General features: G+C 40.0%; 1 protein-coding gene across 1 annotated transcript; it reads right to left on the bottom strand.

Moving 5' to 3' along the window:
• Nucleotides 1–314: 314 nt before the first annotated feature.
• LOC105960742 (putative late blight resistance protein homolog R1A-10) lies at nucleotides 315–2,986 on the bottom strand. Its single transcript, XM_088821122.1, has 2 exons — nucleotides 995–2,986; nucleotides 315–593 (listed from the first exon to the last, which is right to left on the bottom strand). Exon 1 carries the CDS (start codon nucleotides 2,392–2,394, stop codon nucleotides 997–999), a length of 1,398 nt encoding a protein of 465 aa, XP_088677248.1. The 5' UTR covers nucleotides 2,395–2,986; the 3' UTR covers nucleotides 315–593; nucleotides 995–996.
• Nucleotides 2,987–11,508: the final 8,522 nt, after the last annotated feature.

The raw sequence follows: 11,508 nt of genomic DNA on the forward strand, positions 1-11,508 counted from the left end.
TTAATTCGTTGTACGGTGGCCCCTAAATTGAATTTTCCGGCAATTTTGGACGGAATGTTAAATCATATGCGTTGCACGTGATATTGGAGGCCGTATGGTGGATGTGGTGGAGGAGATTTTAATTCGTTGCACGGTGCCCCCTAAACTAAGGAAGAATAGGAAGATTTAGATTTCTCTCTCTAAGGAAGAATCGAGGAAATTTATGATTTGACCGGAGAGAGAGAGTGGACATTGGAGGCCATATGGTGGATGCGGTGGAGGAGATAATTAGGCGGAGGTAACTGATTGATCAAAACAAAACCTACTTGGTCATGTTGACAAAACGGTATTATACTAAGCTTCCTTTACCCTACCAATCCAACGCACGAATCCAGAGCACATTCCAAAACATTTATTACAAAAGCCGAATAAATCAAGAAAATATCCAAAACATAAATATTAATGATCACCGAAAAAAAATTTACAAATTAAAACAGGAAAATATCAAATCATAAACAGTTTTATGAAAGCTTTGAAAAGGCATATCCATTAATACAACACTTGCCCAACAGAATCTGCAGCACTTGCCGAATAGAATCTTCACGGTAAGCCATCTGCAACACATAATAGCATGTAAATAAAAATCAACATAGAATTGCTATGTTATATATATAATGTTTAATGAAATAGTGGCTAATGAACCGAAAAATGATTAGAGGATAAAAGATACATTATATATAGTTTATTGTTTTTATTTGATGTAAAGATTAAAAAAAAAAAAGAGCTGTTATATTTGGTAACAAGTAAAGATAAAAAAAAAAAAAAAAAAAAAAAAAAAGAAGAAAAAAAGGGAATGCCACTGATGTTTTGATATCACCCTTTAGAATATACATCTTCGTTGTTTCGAGTTTCAAGGGCTCAATGGTTCAAAACACTTTGAATAGACTGCAGGACAATGATATAGAATACAATAGTTTTCGTTCGTTTTCACATAGATTTGACTACCATTAATTACCTTCATAGGATAGTACTTGAAGAACGGATGTCAGCTTCATCACCAGAAAAGGATCGCCACTCGCGCATTTTCTTCATAAAGGATGGTTTGCAGTCATTTATGTCTAGTAGTTTGGGGAACCTCGATCGATCCAAGATGTTTTCCAATTTATAGCAATGCCTAACAATCACACGAGTTAAGCATCGACTATCAATTTCCAAGTTCTGAATATCCAGGTCTTCCAGCAGCAAAAACTCCAGACTGAGGAACTGTCCTCTGCTAATTTTCCACAGAGGGCCGCAAAAGGCATACCATCGCAATTTGAGCACTATAAGAATCGGTAATGATGCAATCACTTCCATATTCTCCCAAGTCAATCCACATCCACGCAGGCTTATCTTCTTAATGTTCATAGGAAAAATCGGAACTGAACGAACAATCAGAGAGCTCAGATTAGGATTTACAACAACGCATTTGAATGACTCAAAGCTCTCATAGACAGAGGCAAAGTGACCGAAAAAATTGAAGGTTTCGATTGAGTCGTGTGCCGATTCAATCTGAACGGCTATTCTCTTCGGATTGGGGATTCGAGAAAGCACTTTTATGGTACAACTGTGAACACTCAAACCTGAAACTGTTATAAGATTCTCAAGATGAGAATCATCCGGAGGAGGTGGGAGGTCGAAGCCCTTGCAATAAAGTTGCTTCAGTTTATGCATGTTCCAAATATCTATAGGCAGATAAACTGGACAATTATTCGACAATTTGATGTTATGATGCCGAGTGAAAATCAATACCTCGAGGTTCCAGAGTGTGGATATGGAGTTGGGGAGCTCTCTATCACACGTGATAGAAAGATACGTCAAGTGAACTAATGCAAGTAGTTGATGTGGGAACTCGTAGAAGCGGATCGCAAGTGCATCTAGTACCTTGAGCAATCTAAAACACAAGAGCAACAATACTGGATATTGTTGTTTTGGACCGAAACAAAGAAGAGATTTTTCACTCGGAACTGATTCCATCCATTCATGAATCTGTGTGAAAGCAAGAATAACATTATTGTGGACGCACAAACGCTGCTGGCTTCTGATGTTCTCTGGAGTACAATCGGTGTATTTTTTCAGGATATGGAAAAACTTTTCACTTTTAGCTTCATTAACACATAGACTTCGAAAGGTGAAATGCAGTCTACAGTTCTTAAATTTATACTTATCAATAGAGGCCTGCTTCTCTCTCAAAACAACACTTTGCCGAATAAGTTCATCTAAGTAGTTTCCGGCAGTTTCTTCAATCCTCGGGTATGTATCCAGAAAGCCTTCGGAGACCCACAATTTGATGAGCTTTGATCGAGAAATCCCATAATGTTTAGGGAACACACCCATATACAGAAAAAATGGCTTTAGATACTGAGGCAACATCATGTAACTAAAAAATAGTGCCTTTGACAGGGGTGTATCGTCATATCTTGTGATGACGAGTGGATCTTCTTTTTCCGATAATGTCTTCCATTCTTGAAAAGATTTTCCACGCAGATTCTCTCCAAGTTGTATAATTGCTGCAGGGAGTCCTTCACAGTTTTTGGCAATCTTCTTCCCAATTTTCTCAAGTTCTCGACTGAACTTCTCCTCTCTATTACTAAATGCGGTCCGATAAAGTTGTTTTCAACTCTTATCTGTATAAATGTAGTCAAATAAACTTTGGATCTGAGATATGATGATGATCCGACTTCCTTTTTTTGTTTTCCGGAAAACCACTAGGGATCAGATACATGTCGTCAGCCCATACATCATCTAAGACAATTAGATAATTTTGAGTAGATAAAGCCTCCGACAATTGCTTATGCAAACAATCCGTGTCTAGTTTATCAGAAGGGATGACGACACCAAGTTCATTGAGAACACGCAACATAATATCTACAGATCGAGTATAGTGTGGGCCGATGTGCAGAAATAAATGAGTTTCGAACTCTTTTATAACAAGTGGGTCGTTGTAAAATTGTTGAACAAGACTAGTTATTAGCGTATATATATTATATATATTACGTATATTATTATTATTCTTATTTATTATAGTTACCTTGTATATTAGGTTACCTTGTATATTAGGTTACCTTGTGTAGTAGGTTAGGGTTTCCTACATGTAACTATATATATGATTAATATACGTAAGAGATATCATTCTCTCTTTTCTCCAAAACCTAATTCTCTTATATGGTATCAGAGCACTAGGTTAACCTAGCCGTCAGCACCACTTCTTCTCTTCTTCTCTTCGTCTTCATAGCCGTCGCCGTCGCCCCCCTTCTTCTCCATAGCCGGCGAAGCTTCTTCTCCCTCCACCGCCCCTCTCAATCCTTTTCACCTTGCTCATGCCATCTCTAATATTAAATCTCTCATCCCCGTTACTCTAGATCTAAAAAATCCTAATTATCAAAAGTGGAGCCACTTTTTCACGATTACTGTCGGTCGTTTCTGCCTCTCCGATCTTCTACATGGTAAACCCCGACCGGATTCGATTTCCGCCGACGAATGGCAGCGCGCCGACTATCTCCTCCAATATTGGATCTACGGCACCATCTCCGACGATCTGTCCAGCATGGTTCTCTCAAAAACCTCCACCGCCAGTGATCTATGGACCGCCATCTCTTCTCTTTTCACCGATAACAAAGATTATCGAGCCATTCAACTTGAAGAAAAATTCAAGTCCCTCAAGAAAGGCGCTCTCTCCATTCACGATTATTGTCAAATAATCAAAACCACGGCGGAAAACTTGGCCGATGTCGGAAATCCAATCTCCGACAAACAACTCGTCCTACAAACCCTACACGGCCTTCCGAAAAATTACGGGACCGTCGGCAACCTAATCTCCTTTCAGAATCCCCTTCCCACCTTTCTAAAGACTCGATCTCTTCTTCAGATGGAAGAAACAAGAATTGTTGAACCGGAGCAGACCGCTGCTGTTTTCTACGCCTCCAACGCGAACTGTCCATCCAACAATTGCAACGGTGCCTGCAACAGTTCCCGCGGAGGTAGTTCTTCGCGCTATCAGCGTGGGGGTGGCCGATCCAACCGTCGCGGAGGTCGCAACACTAACTGTCACCCCATGCAGCACTACGGCTACCATAGTGCCCATGGCGCATCTCAGCTCTGGCGCGCACCTTACCGACAACCGTCAATTCTGGGATCCGCTCCAATTACATCGGGCCACTCATCCACTCCAGCGGCTCAAGCCTACTTTACTGGACCACCTGAACCCTACGCCGGCCACTCGGCTCCTACTCATGTTCATCCGCAGCTGCAACAATGCCACAGCTCTAACAGTTTCATTAACAGTTGCAACAGTTCCTGCAACAGTGCCAACGTGGTGGATCTCGCAAACCGTTTGAATACAGTGACACTTCAGCAGCCTACCGAGTCACAGTGGTTCAGGGACAGCGGGGCGACCTCTCATATGGCACCGCACTCAGGTAATTTCAATTTTGTTTTTAATCCTGGCAGTAATTTCCCCAAACATGTCGCCGTCGGTAATGGTTCCACCCTCCCCATAACCCACATAGGCCACACAATTCTTCCCACCACTCCTTTCCGCCTCACAAATGTCTATGTCACACCCAATATCGTCAAACACCTTATCTCTGTTCGAAAGTTCACCCGCGACAACTCATGTTCGGTTGAATTTGACCCGTTTGGTTTTTGTGTGAAGGATCTTCGGAGTCGAGTCGAGATTTTCAGGTGCAATAGCTCCGGTGACCTATGTCCATTTGGCGTCCCTCCACCCACCTCACCTCCCGCTGCTTTCCTCACTGTCGCAACACCTTCGTCTCGCACTCTTTGGCATCGGCGTCTAGGCCATCCCGGCAAACACGTCATGTCTCGTTTATTTTCTAGCACTTTTCTTTCCCATAATAAAGACCCTAGGGAGTCTCTTTGTAATGCCTGTCAATTAGGCAAACATTTTCGTCTACCATTTTTTTCTCAAAAATCTAATACTGATGCTCCATTTCAAATTATTCATGTTGATTTATGGACTTCTCCTGTTTCTAGTTTTACGGGTTTCAAATATTATCTTGTGTTAGTTGATGATTTTACCCATTATTTATGGACTTTTCCTCTTCGAAATAAATCTGATGTTTTTACAACCTTTGTCAATTTTCATACACTTCTCAAAACTCAATTCCAACATCCCTTGAAAGCCTTACAAAGTGATAATGTTCGTGAATTAAAAAATGCGGATTTTCAAAACTACTTCACTAAACACGGCATCCTAAATCGTTTTTCGTGTCCCCACACCTCCCCCCAAAACGGACACGCAGAACGAATGATCCGCACTATAACTAACATGATTCGATCCCTCATCTTTCAAGCTCATCTTCCTCCTACTTATTGGGTCGAAGCCCTTCATATGGCCACACACATACTCAATATCTTACCTACCAAAACCACACAAAACCGGACTCCTCACGAAGCTCTTTACCTCATCAAACCTACATACTCTCATCTTCGAGTCTTCGGCTGTCTCTGTTATCCCAACCTCACCGCCATCACTCCACATAAACTCGCCCCCCGTTCTACTCCTTGTGTCTATCTCGGTCACCCTTCCTCTCACAAAGGCTACCGTTACCTTGATAGATCCACTGGCCGAATCATAATTTCTCGTCATGTTACCTTCGACGAAACTAACTTTCCTTTTGCTGAGTCCTCTCCCCCCAAAAACACACTTTTTCCTTCTGCCTTGGACGAAAACACACCCTCCCTGTTCCTCCTCCCTCAGACTTCGTCTAACTGTTGCAACAGTTCATCCAACTGTTCCATTAGTGAACCACCCTCTTCCAACAGTTCGTCCAACAGTCCTATAACACAACCAACACCTGTTTCTCCTGCAGCACCACCTCTCGACCACGACCAGCTCACAACCCCTTCCCCTACTCCCACACATCCCCCACCTCCCCCTGCTCACCCTATGGTGACTCGCAGTAAAGAGGGTACTTATTCTTGATAGTGATTTTGTTGAGCTCTCGGTAGTCGATACAAAGACGAAGGGATCCGTCTTTCTTCTTGACAAACAACACTGGGGCTCCCCATGGTGAGTGACTAGGTCGAACGTAACCTTTGTCGAGTAGCTCTTGGATCTGATCTTTCAATTCTTTCAATTCGAGCGGGGCCATGCGATATGGGGCTTTGGAAATTGGTGCGGCTCCGGGAATTAGATTGATTTCGAATTCAATTTCTCGGTCGGGTGGAAGTCCGGGAATGTCGTCGGGAAATACGTCGGGAAATTCTTGTATTGTTCGGACATCAGACAATTGAGGTTTGGCGTCGAGTTCGGGATTCACGGCATCTACTAGATAGCCGAAATGCCCTTTATGAATGAGTTTAACGGCTTTTATGGCTGAGATAATGGGAATCGAAGTTTTGACTTGGCTTTGGAATTTTAGGATTTGGCCGTTTGGTAGAGGAAAAATAACTGTTTTCGGGGCACAGTCAATTTGGGCTTTGTACGGTTAACCAATCCATTCCTAGAATAATATTAAAATTGCGGATCGGTAGGACAATGAGGTCGAAATTCATAGGTTGGTAATGAACTCGGATTGAACAGTTGGTCACTACTAGGTTCGAGATCATTTCTTCGCCAGAGGGAATTAGTATACTATAGTCGTGATTCAAGTGACTAGGTTCGATCTTAAGGCTTCTAATCATATTCTCCGATATGAAAGAGTGAGTAGAACCGGAATCAATTAAGGCATAGACAGGTTCGTCGAAAATGTATATAGTACCTGCTATCATTGATGGATCTTGCTCAATCTGCTCCTTTGTCATAGCAAACACACGTCCTTGAGCACGATTCTGATCGTTCGGACAATCTCTTGCCATGTGTCCGGTCTTCCTACATCTGAAACACATGTTCGTCCCTTGTACACAAGCTCCAAAGTGTGCTTTCCCGCATTGTGAGCAAATTGGTTTGGGAGGCTGTGGGAGTCCAGATTGATTCGATGGTTGGCCTCGGTTTCCCTTGAATTTGTGGTTGCCGACGTTAGGTTTCTTCCACGGGCGTTGACTCGTGCCTTGGGATCGACGGTTCTGCTGGATCTCCTTTTCGTCTTGGGCTGCCATCAGGGCCTTGTCCACCAGTTGTCTGAAAGTCGAGGCGTCGGACATACGGATATCTCGTCGGATTTCAGGTTGTAGGCCACGGATGAAGTGATTCTTTTTCTCTTCGGGGTCTCGAGCGATGAATGGGGCGTAGAGACAGCCACGTTCGAAGCGACGGATGTACTCGAGCATTGGCAATTCACCTTGACGAAGTTCTAGAAATTCCTTCAGTTTGTGGGCACGTACGTCTTTGGAAAAATATTTTTCGAAGAATTGTAGTTTGAAGTCGGTCCATTGTATAGTGTCGAGGTCGACTCCTTCTTTGACTCCTTCCCACCAGTGACGAGCTTCGTTTCGGAGTAAGAATAGAGCGCAATGCACACGATCACGATCGGTCATTTGCATGTAGTCGTAGATCACTTCTAGGGATTTGACCCATTCTTCGGCTATTGTCGGATCGGTTCCACCATGAAATTCGGAGGGGTTCATTTTGAGAAATCGTTCGTAAATGGCATGAGGTGCTGCTTGAGGAGGAGGCGGAGGAGGTTGGTTTCGTCGGAGAAGTTGGTCAATCTGTCTTTGGTGGTTTTGGGCTTGTTCTCGAATAAGGTTCGAGAGGTTATGAATGGTTTGGTTAAGGTCGGTTGGTTCGTTAGTGGGAGTGCCTTGAGAATTCCGGGTGAGTCGTCTTGCCATAATTTCTATAACCTATTATGCAATTTATAATTAAAGCACATAAATAAATAAAACACATAATACACATAACATTACCGAATGGACGAGTCATCGTGTCTCGTAAGTCTTTAAGCCCGGCTTTTGGTTCGTACGAGTTTTCTATAAACAATGATCTGATACCACCGTTGTAGCACCCCCCTCGGGTCGGGCGATAAATCGAACCGGTTTATCGGAAAACTTTAGATAGCGGAAGCAAAAAGGGATCTCTTTGTAATTTTAAAACTTTCGAGTAGGACCAAAAGGTAATTTCTAAAAATATCTTTTTGGGACATTTGGAAACCTTGGGAAACCTTAAGAATTTCGAAAACTCCTTAGGGTCATTTTGGTCGTTTAAATTTTTCGTTTCAAAATAACTTTGGAAAGGGAGATTATTATTCGAGTGCTACATTTATCTAACTATAGGTTTCACTTTTGGTTCGAAAAGAAATCAGAGTTTAAAGCTATTTGGTGAATAGGGATTTTCAGGTAAGAAATGCAATTATCAAAATAAGCGGACCAACTATATTAATATCAAAATAAGGCCCGTACTAGGGTAAGAGTTTAAATCCCCAAACGAGGAAATATAAGAGTTTCAGGAAAACGGAAATACGGAAATCATCTATAGTTTACATCACCAAAATAGAATAAGCATAGTTTATAGACCCCTCGTACGACCTTCCAAAAACCTCTGGCCAAGACTCCGATCCACTACTCGGTCCATTCCATTGAGGGATTCCTACTATTACCTGCAATCAAAGAAGTATCTATATGAGCTATTAAGCCCAGTAAGAAATCCGAATGGATAACGAGGTTTTAAAATATGGTTTTACGTACTTATATTAGTATATACACATAAGCATCACATCTTACCATTCGTCGGCAAACAAACACAAACACTCAATCTCATTTAAGCACATAAATTGACTCAAATGCTGAAAATTACCGAATTACCCTTTTTCGTGCAAATGCATGAATGAAAACATTTTCTGTTGTTCGGATCCGTGAAAAATTAACTTCTTTACTTGGATGATAAGCATATTATTCTGAGCCCTTTCTTTTGGTGGAATCAAACCACCCCTTTAACTATAGTAACTATGGTTGGAATACCGGCCCCCCGTATCCCGACTTATCCAACCCAAGTATTCCATTAACCTTTCCTTTCGTAAAAATGAAATCTCTTTTTTTTATGCAAGACCTTGAGACGAATGAGACTCTAATACGAAAATGACCATTTACGACATCACAAATATCAATCAACGAGCATACAAATAAAATTCAATTATCCACATAATACACCTATATGCACGGCAATCACACACACATAATACACACATACATATATAAACACTTAGGCATAGCACACAATCCACAAAACACTATCACAATATATTACATATCCACACACACACACACACAGCACACACACGGCACATACACACACATAAGCATGCAGCCCCCAAAACACACTTTAATTAGCATTTAATTAGCAAAACATGCTCTTAAAGCACCAACATTCTTATCTTTTCATTAATGGGATTTCTCCCACTTTTATTCATTAAATGAAATTAAAATTCTTACAGCCCCTTAACATAGTTCATCTGCAGATTTTTAACCATAATTTCACTTCCTCACAATTAATACACAAGGCATAATGATTAAAACACAAAAGCTCCATTTATGACACATGCACAACCAATATTTTGAAATAATAGCAAATGACATCTAAAAATTCTCAAATTTAATTACAGGCTACCTAACTGACTAAATGAACAGATGCAAAAAGAATTTTGCAGTTTCCTTCAAAATCGGATTTATAAAAATTAAAATACTCGGCAAGTAGTGTTTGAAGCTAAAAATGATTTTTCCAACAAATATTAATCCCAAATTATGGCCAAATAGAAAATAACAAAATTCCATTTTCTCCTACTGAGATTTTAAAGGTGAAAACATTTTTCATGCTGAAATTTCAAGAAATTGCAGATTGGCCCTACAGATTCATAGATCTACACATGCAACCCCAAAAATCTTGAAAATTCATTTTCTTTCTCCAAAATTCCCAAAAATTCGAAATATTAAATCTTTAAACACAAAATGCTTAGATTCACAGATTATAACATGGATTAGACATGCAATAACACAAATATCAAGATTAGCACACAATTTCGGATTTTACACAAAAAGCCCTAATTTTTCGAAAAGTGAGGAAATCTTTTAAGTAGTTTCAAAAATCATTTTCCATACTATGATACCCTTCGATTGCAGCAAGAAATTCGAGATTTCTTACCTATTAAGAGTGTTTGGCCGAAGAAAGAAAAACCTTCAAAAGAAAAGAGGGTTTTTAGAGGAAGAAAGAAAAGGAGGACTAAGAAGGTGAAGAACACAAAGATAATGTTACCTCCTTCAAGAAGTAGCTCCTAGATTAAACCAAGCTAGTTGAATGGAGAAGGTAAGAGCTTTGATATCAAGTTGAGAAGAGTTTAAATCTCCCGTAAGAGGGCAAGCATTTTTGATGGTGTTCTTAGCATATTCAATGGTGAAGCTTATATAGGGGATTTGCATTTTGATTTCTCTATTTTTTTCTTGAGGAATTTTGAGGTGTTGGCCGATGGAGGAGGTGGTGCTTCGGTGGTGATGGTGAAGAGAAGACAAGTGGGAGTGTAGGTGTCAAATGATGAAGATAGATGGGTGTCTCTTAAGATTACTTAGCATGCTTGAGTGTAGGATTAGTGTAACTCCTCACTCTTTGCCAAGTGGACAAGCATGCATCTTTTCTAATTTATTTACTAATTAATAAATTCACTAATTTCTCTCTCTTACTCACATAAACCGAACACATATATATAAATACATATACCTATAGTCTAGAGTAGGTTATAGCATATGCACATATGTATGCATACATGTACGTATATATGCATGTATTATGCATGTAATTATGATGAAATCACATAAATAAATAATTATGCACATAAGTCACATAATTTAATCTAGCACACAATTATAAATACTTAATCCACTTAAGCACATAATTATCGAAATAAGGTTGGCATATAATCATTAAGATTCCTAGCACATAAGGCATATAATCAAATAGGCATATAGAGATTATTAGTCCAAGCAAATAAGGTACTTAGAGAATTTAAGTTAGTAAGGTAAATAAATTCCTAATAATTCCTACGTGAGAATTTTCGGGTTATGGAACTTTGGTTAGGGATTAGGGTTTCGAAAATGTGGGGTGTTACAAATTATTTTCTGAAAAAAAAATTTGGGGGTTAATGTTATATATTTGTTTAAATCCGGGCTCAATGTGTAATATTAAGGAAGTTAGAGCATAATGGGTGGAATTGATAAGAATTATATTATGGAGGGTATTTTAGACTTAAGACATGGGGATGAGTTTAATTGCGAGACTGTTTTTTCTGTGGACCAAAATGCATTTAAGTCCCATGTGATAGGTCTTTTTGCCATTCGCCATATATATATATACACTAGGTTAGAGCACCGCGCAATGCGCGGTGCCGATGGCCTGTTTACATACTTGCAAAATGTGTTTTATTTATGCTAGCGTAAGTTTGAATGGTTGATGATACGCCACATGTGACGCGTGAAAGTTGCCCCCATATCCTGATCAATATTAGAAGACTGGATATAAGGGTCACATTAAAATAGAGCATTATATAAGGTGAAAAAGACGGGTTATAAAATAAGAGATAATATTAATATGTAAAAAGGTAA

The sequence above is a fragment of the Erythranthe guttata genome, chromosome 8, assembly GCF_056151865.1.
Source record: "Erythranthe guttata isolate IM_541 chromosome 8, IM_541, whole genome shotgun sequence".
Classification (NCBI taxonomy): domain Eukaryota; kingdom Viridiplantae; phylum Streptophyta; class Magnoliopsida; order Lamiales; family Phrymaceae; genus Erythranthe; species Erythranthe guttata.

Bases quoted from the DNA above. Each gene is read 5' to 3' on its own strand.
- LOC105960742 (XM_088821122.1), bottom strand. From the start codon at position 2,394: ATGATGTTGCCTCAGTATCTAAAGCCATTTTTTCTGTATATGGGTGTG.